The sequence below is a fragment of the Eschrichtius robustus genome, chromosome 13 (genome assembly GCF_028021215.1).
Source record: "Eschrichtius robustus isolate mEscRob2 chromosome 13, mEscRob2.pri, whole genome shotgun sequence".
Lineage (NCBI taxonomy): Eukaryota > Metazoa > Chordata > Mammalia > Artiodactyla > Eschrichtiidae > Eschrichtius > Eschrichtius robustus.
The window spans coordinates 42,472,134-42,491,294 of NC_090836.1; the positions used below are offsets into that span (position 1 = coordinate 42,472,134).

At 40.6% G+C, this 19,161-nt stretch overlaps 1 protein-coding gene and 1 non-coding gene across 3 annotated transcripts in view; both read right to left on the bottom strand.

Annotated features, from left to right (window-relative positions):
- Window positions 1-19,161, bottom strand: part of LIMA1 (LIM domain and actin binding 1) — an 85,801-nt gene that overhangs the window by 27,911 nt on the left and 38,729 nt on the right. For both annotated transcript variants that reach the window (XM_068561461.1, XM_068561460.1), the window contains exons 3-4: window positions 15,203-15,248; window positions 5,111-5,575 (exon numbers count right to left, since the gene is read on the bottom strand). In XM_068561461.1, coding sequence (XP_068417562.1) covers window positions 5,111-5,575; window positions 15,203-15,248 — 511 coding nt within the window. The remainder of the gene's footprint in view (window positions 1-5,110; window positions 5,576-15,202; window positions 15,249-19,161) is intronic.
- TRNAG-GCC (transfer RNA glycine (anticodon GCC)) lies at window positions 15,599-15,671 on the bottom strand. Its single transcript has one exon. It is a non-coding gene; the product is annotated as a tRNA-Gly (tRNA).

Genomic DNA, 19,161 nt, shown 5'->3' on the forward strand with positions numbered 1-19,161 from the left:
CTGGGAGGGTCCCACATGCTGCGGAGCAACTGGGCCCGTGAGCCACAATTACTGAGCCTGCGCGTCTGGAGCCTGTGCTCCGCAACAAGAGAGGCCACGATAGTGAGGGGCCCGCGCACCGTGATGAAGAGTAGCCCCCGCTTGCCGCAACTGGAGAAAGCCCTCGCACAGAAACTAAGACCCAACACAGCCATAAATAAATAAATAGATATATTGGATTAAACAAATAGATCATTAAATTAAAAAAAAAAATGTAAGGCCAGATGTTTTTATCTAATAAATAGCTATTATAATATCCATGAAGATAGTGTTTATGGTAGAAGAGGTACTACACAATTTCAGTTCTTGTTCTGATATTAATTAGCCACATGACATCGGGCATATCAGTTAATTTCTCTGACGTCATCTGTTTCCATCTGTAAAATAGGGATTTTAATATCCTGCGAACAATGAGCTGAATTAAAGAACCTTTTACAATCACTTATAGTTCTAGGATTTATGTCAACAATCTTGATAGGGATTTCTCACTCATTGTAACTCGTTAATGAATTAGAAGGCTAAAGGAAATGACTAATAAATTCATCTGGATACACACCTCTGTTGTTTAATCCAGGAGTGAGTCCAATAGCAGAAAGAAAAGGTGATTTTGTGGGGCAAATGATGTCTTCCTGGCCCCTACAAACTCTAATGTAGCCAACCAATGCTTAGAGAATATTCCAGTCTCCTGATATTACTTTTCAACATATTTTATTTTAATGGAACCGGATAGAAACCAGTAAGTAGTTAACTGGCATGAAAATAAGCAGAAAAGAGATGACTGGTCTCTAACTGACACGTCAAAGACAGCCACTTAGGGCAACAAACAGAAAGATCAGGATTCCCTGACTGGCATCTTTATACCTGGATCCATTACTGTCTTACCACAAAAGACCAAAGGTTTACTCAGAGTTACTAACTACGGTAAATAAAACTTAATTTATACGAGTAGGAGGCCTTACGAGAAATGTACCGCTACAGAGAGGTCAAAATAACACTGAGAACTTAAGAGTTCATCGACAGATGAATGGATAAAAAAGATGTGGTGTATATATATATATTGGTTTAATCCTGACCCAAGCAAAAGACAATACTTTAAGTAGGTTATGAAGGTAGAAATACACCTTCCAAATATTTGGTCTTTATTCTCCTATCCAAAGATTTGTGTGAACCAAATAAGTTAGGAACCAAACAGAAAGAATTGAGACTTAAGGAGCCTGTCCCTACATTGTTTGGTGATTTGAATAACCACATCAAGGCCTTTGAAGATTATGGATTCAAATGTCAACATGATGATAACTGAATATTGGTTATAACTGCCTGATCAGCTTTCTCATAAAAGAACACCCAGAATAGTTACTTTGGGTACCTAAAACCCAGATCAACATATACATGGAGCTAGGGATGCTAAGCCACATTCAATGTATGTCACTGGGGGGTGGGAGGTGGGCTTCTTTTTCCTCATAACTTATAGGTTACATTAATCCATCCACTGCTCATTTGCTCATAGGAATTAGAACTATCATGTTCAACTAAAACATCTGACCAATATAACCTATCTATTCACCAAAGGTAGAGGATAAGTGAGGAACAGCCTTTAATCAGTTCTCATTATTTATAAGTTATTTGAGTTCTAAGCTTCTTTTCTCCTTTTTATTAAATAAACACTAAGAGCCAAGTCACTGTGCTGACCACTGGGAGATAAAAACGTCATTACTTTGAAAGAATCATAGACTGGGGAGTGTACAAATTCATACATGACTATTAAAGAAAGCATGATATAAGTGGCCAAAGAGAAGTAAAAAGAAAATTCTACAGGAGGGTCAGGAGGGTGAAGGTAATTTCATCTGGGAAAAAACTGAGGTAAGGTCTCACAGTCTTCATAGACCTTGAGGAGTAAGATTTCAAGAGGTAGAAATTAGGGGAAAGATATGACTAATTTAAAATGAGGAGTAATCCAGGGTTTGAGTATAAGATTAGTTATGAGACTGGAAAGGTAGGTTGAGCTCAGACTGTAGAAGACCCAAATATTAAATATGGATTAATTCTGAGACATCCAAAGTTTCTGATCAAGGGAATAACATAATTTACAACTATGTTTAGAAAAATAAATAGCAACAGTGTGGAGGATGGAAGGGAAGAAAAAAATGAGAGGCTAATAGGAAAGGTTGCAGCAATACCACAAGGCAAGATGTAATAAGGCTAAACCATAGAAGTAGATGTGGGACCTCTTGGAGAGAATGGCCCATACTTGAGAGATGTGTAGACTTATGTAGATGGCTTAGTAAGTGACTGACTGAGAAGAGGTAGGCACAAAGAAGAACTGATCCCAAGCTTTACAGACCAGGAGATGTGGTGAATGGTGATGCACTAAGAGACACCAGGGGTAGAGCAGGTTTTGGTTGGAAAGATAATGGATTCTTTTTTAGCCTTCTTGAATTTGAGTGCTTAAGGGATATTCACAAAGAGATGTGTGATCTGGCAGGCAACCACAAAATTGGGGCTGAAGCTTGGGTTAAGAATTCAAGATTAGAATCTAGTTTTAGGATCCATCTCTTGGAGTCCTGGAAAGAGATGAGACTACACAGGGAGGGAGAAAAAAACAGGACTGCAGAGAAGAGATCAGGAAGAAAAGTGGACAAGAACAGAAACATCTCAGACAAAAAGGGAGTAAGAGAGACTAAGAAAAGTAGAACTCAAGCCAATTAACTTGGCCTCCTGTAAATAACTCTGATAAAAAGATTTAGGAGATAAAAAGATTTAGATCATGCATTTCCATTATCTATGTGCTCCCTGACCCTGCTCAGCTAGTTAGTTGAGATTTAGCCCAGTTCTTTAAAATTCTATTATGGAGACAAAGATTCACACGATTTGTACCTAATATACGCATTTGTCTCACAGAAGTACTAATTTTTTAGCTCTGAGGTAATCATTCTTACCTGTATACTCTTGCTCCTAAAAGGACTGCTAGTGTCTCTACCATATTTCTCAGAGCTTCCTTCCAAAGATCCAATTATATAACTTCCTGATTAAAGCCTTATCCATATTAAAGCTGAAATTATGATAACAATAACCATAACCTAGTTTCAAACTGATTAGTTATTCATTAAACTAAAGTAGACAAAACTTTTTTTTTAAACAGTTTTACTGAAATACTAGACAAACATTTTTAAAGTAATCTAGACTGTTTCCAACATGGGTAATGATGCTTATTTAGAAGCAGCTATAAAACCAAGGGCAGTTGTGTTTTACATTCCCTAAGCAGTCCATTAAATGACAAATGACTATTTAATCAGGAAGTTTAAAAAGCGCCTCCACCCAAAAAAAAAAGCCCAGGTCAATCTTAGAACCCCTCCATCTTCCTAGACCGTTAGCAATCAGGCTGAGTGCCAGTGTGATCTGGTAGGATCTTTCTTTATATGAGAATTTTTTTCTCTGCTTTGACCAGCCACAAACAGACAGGCTTGTTCTGACCCATCTTTCACTAGACATTTACGAGAAAAAAGTCTCCCACCAGATCCTTACACATAATCAGCATTTTGTTTGCTGCAGTCCCAATCATTTCCTACCTTGGGCCAGTTTTGACATGTACCAGCCTTTTGCACTGAATCTACATTGTGTGTGCTGCCATGACATCAGCCGTCCTGCCCCTAACAGGGTCTGAGAGGAGGAGACTTACAATGGTGCTTTGACTCACAACAAAGCCCCTTCCTCTCTATTTAGGATTTCTGACATTTTTTCCTTCCATTTAAAATTCTTCTTCCCATTTAAATTTTTTTAAGTTTTTTTTTTTTTTATTAAGACCATAAAGGGGAAAGAGGGAGTTGGCAGGCCTAGAGGACTCAAAATTGAGAGGGATGAGAGTTTAAGAAAAGTCATAAAATGCTTTGTGGTTACATCTCTTGCCAACTGGTTTCAGTGTTAAAACAGAGTAAAAACTCATGCAGAGAAAAGGGTTCTAGCTTTGCAAATCTTTAAAAATTCTTTCTATTGATACACCCTCAAACAGATGATCACTGAACACTAAAGAACTTTTCCAGGTAGAAAAGCAACAGGCACCGCAAGATACAAGAAGAGATGGCTAAATCACACCAAATATAACTGAGGATTCTAGGATAAGTTATCTAATTTTTACCTCGGAAGAAATGCTTCATACCATTACTTCACAAATGTAGAAATTTGGGCCAATACTTAGCTGAAAAAAATCTGCTTTCCCATCTAAAGGGAATCTAGAGTAAATGATGGCTTTGCTCCCCATCAGATCTGTTTATTTCATTATAATGACTGTTGTAACAAACCAACCCCATGTACAAAGCCAGATATGCAGGAAAGTATGAGAAAACTGGAAAAATTTACCAGCTCTGCGGCCCCTGGATTGTGTTATAAGTCACCAGCATATGTAACTCATTTTCTAGTTAAGTAATTCCCTCTGGGGACCTGGTCTGCACTCCACATGAAGGATCAAGTTTCATTAGCAGTTGTAGGAAAATGCAACCCTCTGCATTTGCAAGTCAAAACTCCTGAAGGCTATGGCTAGTCTGGCTATCTTGATTTTTCCTGGGATAGGATTTTAGCTGATAGAAAACATTTGTTGGAAGGCACAGATGAGGAAGTTGAGAAGAGAAAGGATTCAGCTAGCAAGGAGACAACTAAGCCTCAGTCTTAATGTTAAACTCTGCCCTTAACACTCAGCCTGCAGCTGTGTCCAGGCAGAGAGAGATTCAGCAGTAATTCCACCCCCTAAAGCTACAAATGACAAAAGGCACAGGAAGACAAATTAAAAGGGCAAGCGTACAAAAACACATAACCCAATCAGCATCAAACTCTTCATTTCTCGATATCGCCCTGAATCCCAGTGTGCACTTGATTTCATGTGAAATTGGGTCACACTCACAAATCTTAGCATCTCTGTAAATAATTCATTTGAGACTTTTTATTAACTACTCGTCTAACTTGAATCAAAAGACATACTGACCACATACTCGCCATTACACAAACCGTCTAGACTAGAAAAACAGCTTTGTTTAGTTACGTGAATTGGCTTTTTCAAGTTTTAAACCCACCCAATCCTTACCTTGGTTTGAGTTGGTTCACCTTTCTCAAACATCATCTTAAGCCTGTTCAGCGGAACATTGTATTTCTCTATTTTGTTTGCAGCTTCTGCATTTTCACTTATTTCGGGTTTTCCTACTTCATGCCTGGATTCTCCCAGACAATTTTCCATTTTTTTACTTTCTGCTGAGTGGTCTTTAAGATGCTCACTGTCCTCGATGCGGGGGTACGGATACTGAATAAGAGCTTCAGGAGGCGATTTGATTGTAGGTCTGGGGTGGACTCGTTCCTCTTGGTCAGCCTCGACCCCAGAGGCAGAGCTGTTTGCCACTTCAGCGGGAGGAGGGTCGCCTCTATGCCTGACCTCGGTGCTGCTGTTTCGCACGGAGTCTGGGAGAGAGTCTGCTCCCAGCACTGGGTTCTCCCACCTCTTCTTTAACACGGTCAGGTTCCCCCTTCTAAAGTGCTGGGGGAGATTTTCAGTGTTCTAGAAGAACAAAAAGTGAATGCCAGTTATAACTTGCCTGCTGAAACATTCAAACATGCTGTTCTTTGTAAAATGAAAGTTAAAACTCCAAGCTGCTCCTGGTCCACTGGCGTTTCAGACAGCTGTGAACAGTTACAGCCCTGCCACATGGAGAAAGCATCCACCGCAAGAGAGGGAGAGGGGAAGAGAGAAAAAGTCAGGAGCTAAAGCAGGAAGTGATAAAACAGGATAGCCTTATAAGGACAAAATGAGAAGAAAGGAGAGCCCAGATCTAATGATAGTTACATTGGAGACAAGGGATTTTTATCCAGAGATTAATAGGGAAAACAGAAAGAAAAAGCAAAATACCAGTTACTTTAAACCCCGTAAATATGCACTAATAAATGTTCATCATTACATGCCACAAAATTACATCCTGGCTGGGTTTTTTTTCTTCTAAATGAGACAAAGATGCAGTATAGCTTAAACTACACAATACCAATAATTGTGGACAGTAGCATCAAGAATTGAAACTCTCTGTGGAAATTTAAAGCAGCCACCAGACTTTTACATGTATATATCATCATATCCGACATAATTTACATGAACAGTCAAATTTTATTTTTACATAAGAACCTAATCTTTTTTCCCCCTGTACTTCTCTACATGTTTGTCTATGTATAAATCCTCAGTTTTCAGAAAATTCACTATTTTCCAGATCCTTTGGTTGAAAAATACTTCATATGAAGTATTGAAGGCTTCATATGAAACACTACTACCACTCCCTCTCTTGATGGAAGGACACACATTTACACATCTAAGACAGTTCTCTTTCACGTGGGTCAAACTGGAATTAATTTGTACATATAAGACAGATTGAAAACAACCTGGAAAGTGTCAACGTTGTTCCGCAATAATAGAGGAGACATGCTGGGTGAAGTAAAATTCAATGTCCTAGACTCTGAAAGCACTCCTAAATAAATTAAGCAGCAGCACCTTCCCAACAAAGCACAAACTCCAGTACCTTCTTGCCCTCCATTCCTGTAGTCTGTGGCTCACCGGTCTTTCAACGAAGAAAGGACAAACCACCTAGGACTGAAAGACTCTGGGGAATTAAACAAGATTAGCAGCTATATTGGGAATTAAGTCTCTCACCCTATTACTCTTCTGAATACTCTCTGAGAGCCACTTCATCAAGTAGCACCAAGGTATGGAAAAAAGAATGTTACAGAAGAATAACTGCTTGATATTTGTGTTTAAATCTTAGCTGACAAGATGCTTCATTGGGGGAAGCATGTATGGACCAGAAATATAAGCAGCAAGAAAAGTTTTCTTGTTGGAAAAGAGAGAATTTAAAAGCTGGTGCTACCGTAACTGCCAGAAGCACTCTTGGCTCTGTGCACCCTCCTGAGACACAGTGGATGAGTCATCTGGGTCTCCAACTTCACCTGCTCTGCTCTGCCCTGCCTAAACAGGAGCCCTGAGAATCAAAGTGGCATTTTGCCTTGGTAACTGGACACTACTTTTCTCAGAGACATATCATGTGATCAAAGTATATTTACTGACATGCAAAGATGCTCATAAGATACTTTTGAGTGAATAAAGCTAACTATAAGACAGCGTGGGGGACTTCCCTGGTGGCGCAGTGGTTAAGAATCCACCTGCCAATGCAGGGGACACGGGTTCGATCCCTGGTCCTGGAAGATCCCACACGCGGCAGAGCAACTAAGCCCATGCGCCGCAACTACTGAGCCTGCGTGCTGCAACTACTGAGCCTGTGTGCTGTAACTACTGAAGCCAGAGCTCCTAGAGCCCATGATCCGCAACAAGAGAAGCCACCACAACGAGAAGTCTGCGCACCACAAAGAAGAGTAGGCCCCACTCACCGCAACCAGAAAAAGCCTGCACGCAGCAACAAAGACCCAACGCAGCCAATATTTAAAACAAATAATAATAAAATTAAAAATAAAATTAAAAGAAAAGAAAAAAAAAACACAGCATGGGGAATTCCCTGGCAGTCCAGTGTTAGGAGTTGGAGCTTTCACTGTTGTGGGCCTGGGCCTGGGCCTGGGCCTGGATTCAATCCCTGGTCAGGGAAGTAAGATCCCGCAAGCCACAGCCAAATATTAAAAAAAAAAAAAAAAAAAAAGACAGCATGATCCCATTTTATAATACACATATATGTTTCTAAATATAAACATAGAAAAGTAGTCTGGAAGAAAAGACATCAGGATGTTAACAGGTTGTCACGGGCATTTGTATTTTCTTCTTCTTTTTCTTTTTAGGATAAATGTGCTTTCATTGTGTAATAAAAATGAATACAAAAATAAAATTATGCATCGTCTTCATATCACAAGAAAAAGGTTCTATGGAATATCAAATAATTTTGATGTTACTTGTAAACAGCTTGAAAGTTGTCATCTCTACTTTACTTGTGATGACCTGGAAGAGAGGGATTTGTGTGATGGAGTACCAGCAATGTCCCAAACAAGGACCTGGGTGGAGGACATCCCTTAGGGGGGCATTTTAACAGAGGAGTGAATGTGCTCTTTTATTAAAAGGAGTTCTTAAGGATACAAGTTCAAAAGTGCTGGGGTGGGGACAAGTAGGGGAGGGATAGCACTGTAAGGTCTGACAGCATTAAAGGCCCCAGAACTTGCCATCACTCCTGGCAGCACCACCCAGGTCATGCCAGCTTTCCAGGCCTTTCCTAGAGCTTTCCAGCTTTCCTAGAGCTTGAGGCAAGCAAAGATGGGGCAGAAGCAGTGGCTACAGTCTTTCTGGGGAAGAAAGAGAAGGAAGAAGGCACAGAACAAAAGCTAGAGCTGAAAGCAGACCGGGCAACACAATGAAAAGAGTACTGGACTGAGATAGCCTGGGTTATCATTGGATAGTGGATTATGGGCCACTTACATTTTCTTCTCTTTCTGTATCTGTATTTTCTTTTTAATTAATTTTTAATTGAAGTATAGTTAATTCACAATATTGTGTTAGTTTCAGGTGTACAGCAAAGTGATTCAGTGATTGTTTTTTTCAGATTATATTCCATTATAGGTTATTACAAGACACTGAATGTAATTCCCTGTGTTATACAGGAAATCCCTGTTGCTTATCTATTTTATGTATAGTATCTGTATTTCCTACAATGAACATGCATTACGTATATAATCCAGCTCCATCCAGCCAAATGACCCCGGGCAAGTTTCTTAATTTCTGGAAACTTCCATACAGGGCTACTGTGGAGAATAAATGAGACTATATTAAAGCACATAATGTAGTATTTGACCAGTAGCGGTGACTATTATTAAATGAGTGGCCCTCCCCACTCTCCAGCCATACCTCAGAACGGTGATCAACCGCAGTAGCCAGTCATCTCTCAAATCCTGAACTTGGGTTATAGTCACTTACTGTTCTTTCTACTCTCTCTACAGTGTCTACTGTTTCAGAGTAGGGCTGGGGCGGCGGTGGACGGGGGTGGGCTACAAAATAAGGTGAAATTTTAGTCGATGTCATTTGTGTCAGGGTTTTAACTTTTTCCCAAGTATTTTCCTAGAATAAGGCAGTGGGAGGTCAAGGAGGGTACAAGTTTTCAAGGGCCCCATTGGTTGCTGGACTACCACATCCTCCTTTCTCAAGGTGACATCCAGCACACTGCTCATCCTATCCAGCAAGGCTGAGAATCTCTGCAGACATTGCCTCTGGACCATAACTGGCTGCCTAAATCCGGATCAGGCACACTCAGGAGATGCAATGCAGTGTCCTTTCTGCAGGAGCATTCAACTTGGAAAGGGCCTTAGATAAGTCCCTTCCTCTCTTTGGGTCTGTTATTCCACCCACAAAATGAAGAGGCTGAGTCAAATGAGCTTTAACGTTGAAATCTTGGCAGGGGAATCTTCATCTTAAAAGCAGGAGGATATTTGGTAGGATACAGCAGTGGGGCTAGAAACATGGACTACCTGGATGTACAGCCTCCAAGGAAGGGAATAAATTCCTAGGCTAAGAGCTTCTCAGAAAAGTGGTAGCCAGTCATTATGGAGATGAATGCCCAAACAGCACAGATTTCAAGAAGTGACATATCCCATGCTTAAAAGGAACCTGAAAATGTAACTGATGGTCGTATTAATGGTCTGTGCTTTTGTGTCCTAGATGCAAGTGGAAGAGGAAGAGAAAAGGAGGGCTGAATTTCTGGGAGTCCAAGCTATCATGTAACCTGATCCTAGTATTTGCTAAAGGAACAAATTTACCCACTTGCTCCTGAATGTTTCTCTACCTTGCTTTCCATGAGTATTCTTTCACCTGGAGTATTCAGGTGAGTATTCTTTCACCTGGAGAGTCACCTCTATAAATTTATATGTACATTTCTCCCTATTCTTCAGGAGACAAATTAGGTCTCTTACAAGTCTGGTGGATCTTAAAAGCAACTGTCTGTCATTAATGGAAAAACTGGTAAGATTTGAATAAAGCCTGTGGTTTAGCTGATAGCATTGCACCGATGTTAATTTCTCAGGTTTAATAAATGTACCACAGCTGTAGAAGATGTTAACATTAGGGAAGGCTAGGTGGAGGTGTATGGGAGCTCTCTATACTATCTTAATAACTCTACTGTAAATCCAAAATTATTTTAAAATAAAAAATTTGTTAAAAAAAAGAACCATCCTTCAACTTTGTCTTCTTCCAGCTATTGCTGTCTCCCACATTTCACAGTTAAGGGACTTGAAAGCAGTCTTGTGTAGTTGCTATTTCCACTTGACTACTTTCCATTCCCTCTAATTCTACTACCAAAACACTTCTGAAGTAGCACCAATCAGGATCACCAATTACTTCTTTACATTTTTCATTTCATTATCTTATTTTTAACTTATTACTTTTCTCAATTACAAAAGTAATTTAAAAAACTTATTGGAGGGCTTCCCTGGTGGCGCAGTGGTTGAGAGTCTGCCTGCCAATGCAGGGGACGCGGGTTCGAGCCCTGGTCTGGGAAGATCTCACATGCTGCGGAGCAACTGGGCCCGTGAGCCACAACTACTGAGCCTGCGCGTCTGGAGCCCGTGCTCCGCAACAAGAGAGGCCGCGACAGTGAGAGGCCCGCGCACCGCGATGAAGAGTGGCCCCCGCTTGCCGCAACTAGAGAAAGCCCTTGCACAGAAACGAAGACCCAACACAGCTAAAAATAAATAAATAAATAAATAATAAAAATAAAGGAATTCCTTTAAAAAAAAAAAAAAAGTATTGTGGGGGAGGGCTTCCCCAGTGGCGCAGAGGTTGAGAATCCGCCTGCCAATGCAGGGGACACGGGTTCGAGCCCTGGTCCGGGAAGATCCCACACGCCGCAGAGCAACTAAGCCTGTGCGCCACAACTACTGAGCCTGCGCTCTAGAGCCCGCAAGCCACAGCTACTTAGCCAGCATGCTGCAACTACTGAAGCCCGTGTGCCTAGAGCCCGTGCTCCGCAACAAGAGGAGCCACCAACCACAATGAGAAGCCCGCGCACCGCAACGAAGAGGGGCCCCCACTTGCCGCAACTAGAGAAAGCCTGCGCGCAGCAACGAAGGCCCGACGCAGCCAAAAATAAAATAAATAAATTTACTAAAAAAAACCCAAAACTTATTGGGGGGTAAGTCATAGTCAAGATAGGAATGTATATTTGCCTTGAATATATGCTTTAATTTTCCTATTTGACTCCCCCACTCCTCCCAACCAAGATATCCACTGCCAAGAGTTTGGTGCACATGCTCTCAATTTTTTCCTCATTTTTATACACTATCTGTAATGTTTTTCTACAAAATCATACTATAGTTACTATTCTGCACCTTGCTTTAATCATTAATGTGATTTTGAGACCTTTCCATGTTACACAAAATCTTAACCACATAGTATAATATCATATATAACATATATGAGGACTTCCCTGGTGGCACAGTGGTTAAGAACCCACCTGCCAATGCAGGAGACAAGGGTTCGAGCCCTGGTCCGGGAAGATCCCACATGCCATTGGAGCAACTAAGCCCGTGTGCCACAAGTACTGAACCTGTGCTCTACAGCTCGCTAGCCACAACTACTGAGCCTGCATGCTGCAACTACTGAGCCCACACGGCTAGAGCCCACACTCCGCAACAAGAGAAGCCACCGCAATGAGAAGCCTGTGTGCCTCAACAAAGAGTAGCCCCCACTCACCGCAACTAGAGAAAGCCCGTGCACAGCAACGAAGACCCAACACAGCCAAAAATAAAATAAATTAATCAATTTAAAAAAATTATATATGATATATTACTATGATGGATGTAGGTACCATAATTTACTACTACCCCACCGATGGATATTTGCATTATTTCAAATGTTTAAGTACTACAAAGAATCCTGCAATAAGTATCCTTTTACTTTTATTTTATTTCACTAGTGAGTTTTTCTCAATGATCAGTCCTAGAAGTAGAATTGCAGGATCAATGCGTACTAAACATATTTAATATTTTAATAGGCATTGCCTAATTGACTTTTCATTAACAGTGGATAAGAATATTCCTCACATGCCAAATATTATTGATCAAAAAAATCTGCCAACTGTTTAGGTTACAATTTATATCTCATAGTTGCTTTATATTTGATTATTAGCGAGGCTAAGCATTTTTTGTATATTTATTGTTTCTTCTTTATTTACCTGTTCATACCCTTTTACCTTTTAACTGCCAATTGCAAGGGGCACTTCTGTTTTATTTTATTTGATCTCTCTATAGCATCTGGTGTTACTGACCACTCCCCCCTTTAACAAAATTCCTTCCTTCCATGGTTTCTGTGACATCCCTTTTTCCTAGATTTCTTCCCATTTCTCTGGCCACTCTTCAGTTTTTTTTTTGTTTTTTTTTTAATAGGTTTCTCTTCCTCAGTCCCTCCCTGAGGATTGGTGGGGTCTCTCAAGGTTCTGCCTTAGGTTACCTTCTTTACTCACTTTATGTATTTTTCTATAGATGATGTCCTCCTTCTGGTTTCACCCACCAGCTGTCTGTTGATGATTCTTGCCCTATTAACTCTAGCCAGGTATCTCTCCTTACCTCTCAGTTCTACCTGAGGAAATGCTATAGACATCTTAAATTCATCCTTGTCTAACGCTGAAGTCTCGCCTCTCCTCCGTCCACTCCTCACCCTTTAATCTGTTTCTTTTCCTGAATTCTCCATCTTGGTGACTGGGACAATTATCTTTTCAACTGTCCAAACGTGTCTGTTCTCTTATGCCTCCATGCTGTGCACGCGCTGCTTCCTCTGCCACTCCTTTGCCCGCTTTGCTTAGCTAATTCCTAGTCATCCTTCAGGCTCAGTCAGGCACTACTTCTTCTGGGAAGTCTTCCTTGACATGTCATAGCCCAGGTTATGAGTCCCTCCTAAATTCTCCCCCAGCACCTTGAATATTTCTTTAATATGGTACTTATACCACTGGGATTATAAATTCTACTTTCCAAACTCTAAGCAGTTCCTGGAAGGCAGGGACCACATCTTACTCCTCTTTGTGCCTTCAGCACCTGGCACGTAAAAGATGTTCCATAAATGTTCATCCATACCTGTGGTATCAACTTTTGTCATCCTACTGTCTTGAACCTAGTCCAATCAGGCCTTTATCCCATCACTCCCAAATAGCACAAAGTGACCAATGACCTTCATATTGCCAAATCTGATGGTCGGTTCTCAGCCTATCTGTGTGTTTGACTCTGTTGGTAACATGTCTTTTAGAAACACTTTCTTCACTGGACATCTGGCACTCCATTCTCTTATTTTCCACTGCTACCTCACCAGCTGCTCCCTCTCAGTCTCCTTGGCTGGTTCCTCCTTCAATCTCCAACCTTTAAGCAACAAGGTGCCCCTGAGCTCAGTGCTCAGACCTCTTTTCTAGCTGTACTCACTCCCCAGGTGATCTCACGCATCTCTTGTCTTTACAAACCACAGATACTTTGATACACACACATCTCACCTCCAGCCTGGATCTCTTCCAGTTCCAGATTTGTACATCCAGGTTCCTACTTGACCTCTCCACTTGGATATCTTAATAAAGAATTTTACATTTAACATGTCCAAAACTGAGCTTCTAATAAATATTTCCCCTTCTCTAAACCTGCTTTTACTGCCATCTTCCCCATCTCAATGGCATTTTTCCTGGTGTTTGGGCCAAAAGCATTGTTGCCATTCTTTTTCTCTACCTTCACTATAAATCCTGCCACTTCTCATCACCTATACAGCTACTATTCCAGTCCGATCCATAATCATCTTTTGCCTAAATCACTGCAATTGTCTCGTAATTTGTCTTCATGCTTCTGCCACTGTTCCTCTAGTCTCTTCCTCCTCTTTTAAAAATTTTAGTCAGATCACATTACTCCTTTGCATACAAACCCTCCAAAGGCCCCCATTCGATCACAGTTAAGGTTCAGGTCCTCACAATGGCCCTACATGACATTTCTCTTCCTATTCCTCAAACACACTTAGAATGTTCTTGCCTCGAGGCATTTGCATGTGTTCTTATCTTCTGCCTGAATTATTTTTCTCCCTAGCTCATGTCCTCAGATCTCTGCTCAAATCTCTCCTTGACCTCTATACTCACCCTTCTTACCTGCTTCATGTTGTTTCATACCTGACACATCTTTATTGTCTGCCTCTCCCACCAGAATATAAACTCCATGGTGGTAGAGATGTAGCCTGTATTAGTGCCTAAAGCAGTGCTTGGCATATAGTGGGTGCTCTATGAATACTTGTTAATTGAATAAATGAAAGGAAAAAAAGAAGGAAGAAAAGAGAAAGGGGAAAAATAACACGCAAGAGAGAGAAGGAGGAAAGAAAAGAAAACAGCAGTTGAGTGAAATGATGGTAAGTTTTCTTACAGTGCACCAGAGGGGATCCATTCTCGAATTACAGGAAAATTAAGTCAAAGACCTGTCAGCATTGCCTCCTTAGAGAAAACAAAGTGACAGGGGCATGTTATGTTCTAATTTAAATAGGTTAGGTACTGAAAGCTGCCAGGAGGATGTTTTCATAATGCCAGCCAAATTAAAGAATTCTTGCCCAAATATGTGAGGTTTTTTTTCCTCCTACCATTAAATCAAGTAAGATCTCAAAAGAAAAACACTATCCAGCCCAGCTGGAAGTTAGCCAGTGGGAGAGTACAAATGGGTATGAGCTCAGAGCTGGTTCTGAGGTTTTCACCTTTGGTGGATCCTGCAGCTAAGAAACTTGCTAACTAGACTGGGTCAAGAAGTTTGATTTAAACAAAGAACCCAGGGGGATGACAACAGCTGCACAGCTGCTACCATTTAAATGCAGAGAAACATTCTGGTTGTTTGATTTGGAAAAAAGGAAACAGCCTGGGAAGCCCTGTAGCCTAATTTGAGCAGAAGCAGTAAGCCATTTTATAACCACAAGCAAAGTACTTGGCTTTCTATCCTTAACTCAGGAAAGAAAAAGTGGCTCAAAAGGAGAACCTCAGGGAAGAAAATAAGATTCTCTGCACCTGAGCCAAGTTCTCCTGAGCAAATGATTCACCAGTCAGACCAGCTGGCACAAATGCCCGGCTCAGCTGACTCGGAGCCCACGCCCCATAGAGGCTGCAGGTGGCTGAGCCACGTGGGCTCTGCCTGCGAAGTTCCACATGTCCCGGGGCTTCCAAATACTTACACTTCTCCTCTTTTCCATGTTTGCTTCTTCAGCTGCCTTCTGGTACCTTCAGAGAAGAGGGGGGGAAAAAAGAGAATGTCCTCAAATTAGACTTATATTTTTACTCTTTCAGACTTTAAGAAAACCACTTCTGCACACCTATCTCTGCCAGGGATTATCTTTAATCAACTCTATCAGAAGAAGCAGAGAATCAGAGCAGCCCTCACTTCCTGCACTGTTGCAGTCATCTGCTCTAAGAGAAAGACCCAAGACAATGAGGTCAAATGCTAGTAAACAACTGGATAGAACAGAAAGCCTGGGGCTTTTTTCTGTTTTTTAATACTTATTTATTTATTTGGCTGCTCCGGGTCTTAGTTGGGGCCTGCAAGATCTTTAGTTGCGGCATGAGGGATCTAGTTCCCTGACCAGGGATCGAACCCGGGCCCCCTGCATTGGCAGCGCAGAGTCTTAACCACTGGACCACCAGGGAAGTCCCAAGCCTGGGGTTTTAAAGTCCCAGTTTCATCACTTATTCACTGTGACCTCAGGCAAGTCAACCTCTCTAAGCCTCAGTTTCTTTATCTAGAAAATGATGTACTATAAAGCTGGGAAGATTAAACAAGATCACATGCATAAAAATGCTTTGGAATTAGTCAAAGGATATAGCATTGCGTTAATCCTAGGTTGCACATTTCCCCCTCATTCAAGCCTCTGAAATCTTACAATTCCTGTCGGCCAAATGATCAAGAGGTAGTCACACTGCCTGTATGTGTGTGAACTTAGTCTATGCTGTTGGTAGTGTTGCTTTTGCTCAGTTAAATGTATTTGATGATACTATACATGTTTTAAATACCACTTAAATGTCTTTAGAGAGATTACACTACGATTTGCCATTTAACGAAAAATTGTTTTACTTTTTATAACTTATGCGTAAGAGTGATACGTGAGAAAAGTTTCTGTGCTAAGCAAGCATTGGTCCTTTTAATTAGCAGTATTTTTTCCTTAGTGATGCATAAAATAATGGCCCAGCCTACAGTCAGTGGCATCTTAGAGTTGATAAACAGGCTTATATAATTTTATTATTTTAATTTTATTATTACTTTCATCATTTTATTTTATAATTTTTATTACTTGCTCAGAAGATCCCTGAGAAACAACTGAAGTCCCAGGGCTTTTCAGGGGGGGATCAGGTTTTCTGCATTTGAAGACAAAGAAGGCTTGGGAGGTCCAGGTTACAGCAAATCTCCAAACCACTAAGAACCATCTTAACCTGGCTTCCTCAGAGCCTCTGAGTCAAGCACTGAAGGCAGCACCATCACATGGAGAATCCCCACCGCGTGCCTGCATGCCTAGAACTCACCAACCCAACCCTAGAAAAGGGCACATTCAACGGGCCATTTGTTCCTGCCTTAAGGTAGAATTTCAGAATTCACAAGGCATTTGGGCAAGGAAAAGGATATGAGACAAAAAGGTAAAGAGCAGTACGGGAAAGGGCCCATTCCTCTACCAAAACCAACGTTCAACTCATAAAAACCTTCACAAGCTCAGAACTTCCTTATTGTGTGTGTTAAATAGAACAACCTCATCCAAAATGGAAGCCAGAGGAAAGTCCTAGGTCTGGCACCATTGCTTACCTGCTATGTAACCTGGGTTATATCACTTCATTTACTTGGGCCTCATTGACGAAATTAAGTGCATTTGAGAGGATTTCTAACGTCTTTTCCAGTCTTATTATTGTTTAAATTTTAACAGTAATCAGATATCAGTGTCTCATTCACCAGACTGGGTAATACTCTGAAACTGAGCAGAACTTTCTTATAGGGTAGGGTGAAAGGGCTTCCAAAATTTTCTGGGATTTCATTGACCACAGGTTATGGAAGAAAATGGGATTAGAACTGCTATAAATCAAATGACAAGCTAGAAAGATATTTGAAACGTACATTACAGACAAAAGGCTGATTTCCCTAAAATACAAAGAACTCTTAAAAATCAATAAGAAACTGGTAAACAACTTAATAGAAAAATGGGCATGACCATAAACATACAGTTCACAGAAAATATCAAATGACTCTTAAATAAAAAATAAGAATGTTCAGCCTCAAAATAAAAATTCAAACAACACTAAGAACATTTTTTATCCATCAAGTAGAAAAAGCTTTAAAAAAAAAAAAAAAGCTAACATACTGAGGGTAAATTAATAAAACCTCTATGGAAGGCATTTTGTCAATTTACAAGAATTACAAAATTACAAAAGCACAAATGTTACGATTCGCCAATTTTATCTTATAGGTATACTCACACAAGCAAAAATGACTTTTACATTAGATTATTTGTCATAGCATTAAATGTGATAGCAAATGACTGAAAACAACCTGAATGTCCATTAACAGAGGACTGGTAAATAAATTATAATGTATTCACGCAGTGGAATACTATGCAACTATATAAAGAACAAAAGCACAGTGGTAATGGTTGCACAACAATGTGAATGTACTTAATGTCACTGAAATGTATACTTAAAAATGGTTAAAATGGTATATTATATGTTATGTACATATTACCAAAATTAAAAAAAAAAAACAACCCAGTGTGATACTGGCATAAAGACAGACATGTAGATCAACGGAATAGAATAGAGAGCCCAGAAATAAACACTCACATATATGGCCAAAGGATTTCAACAAGGATGCCAAGACCATCTAATGGGGAAAAGATAGTCTTTTCAATAAATGATGTTGGAAAAACTAGATATCCCCATGCAAAAAAAAGACCTAAGTATAAAAGTTAAAACTATAAAACTCTTAGAAGAAAACAAGGGCAAAGCCTTATGATATTGAATTTGGCAATGATTTCTTGAAATGACACCCAAAGCACAGGCAACAAAAGAAAAAATAGATAAATTGGACTTCAGCAAAATCTGTGAACCAAAGGACACCATCAACAGAGTGAAAAGGCAACCCATGCAATGGCAGAAAATATTTGCGAATCATATATCTGATAAGGGATTAACATCCAAAATATACAAAATTTTAAAAAAATAACAAATATTGCTCAAGAAGTATGTTCTAGGGGCTTCCCTGGTGGCGCAGTGGTTGGGAATCTGCCTGCTAATGCAGGGGACACGGGTTCGAGCCCTGGTCTGGGAGGATCCCACACGCCGCGGAGCAACTAGGCCCGTGAGCCACAACTACTGAGCCTGCGCATCTGGAGTCTGTGTCCCAAAACGAGAGGCCGCGACAGTGAGAGGCCCGCGCACTGCGATGAAGAGTGGCCCCCGCTTGCCACAAGTAGAGAAAGCCCTCGCACAGAAACAAAGACCCAATACAGCCAAAAATAAATAAATAAATAAATTAATTAATTAAAAAAAAAAAGTATCAGTGTTAATTTAAAAAAAAAAAAGAAAAAGAAGTATGTTCTAGGGAACTCTCGGGTGGTCCAGTGGTTAGGACTTGGCCCTTTCATTGCCAGTGGGCCCAGGTTCGATCCCTGGTTGGGGAACTAAGATCTCACAAGCCGTGCCGCGAGGCCAAAAAAAAAAAAAAAGAAATATGTTCTAAGCACTAGAGAAAAAGTAGTGAAAGAAATAACCAAAAGAGACATAGTTCCTGCTCTCAGGCAGCCTGTAGCTTAAATATTAAACACGTACATGCACACAGACGCACACACACACAAATATATACATATACACATACATACATACACACATATATAGTGTAAATTCTTCAAAGAAAAAGGACAGAGTATTATTCAACAACCTAACAAAGGAACCAAATTGAGAAGGTGGTGGGTGGGGTGTGTATATGTGCGTGTGTGTGCGCGGGCATGCACGTGTGCGTGCGTGTGTGTGTGAAGGAAAGCCTTGCTGAGGAAGTGACCTTTAGGCTGAGATCTGAAGTTTGATCAGAAGGAGTCAGCCAAGCAAAACGAAGCAAGAAAAGCATTCCAGGCACAGAAGAAGAGCACACACAAAGTCCCCAAGG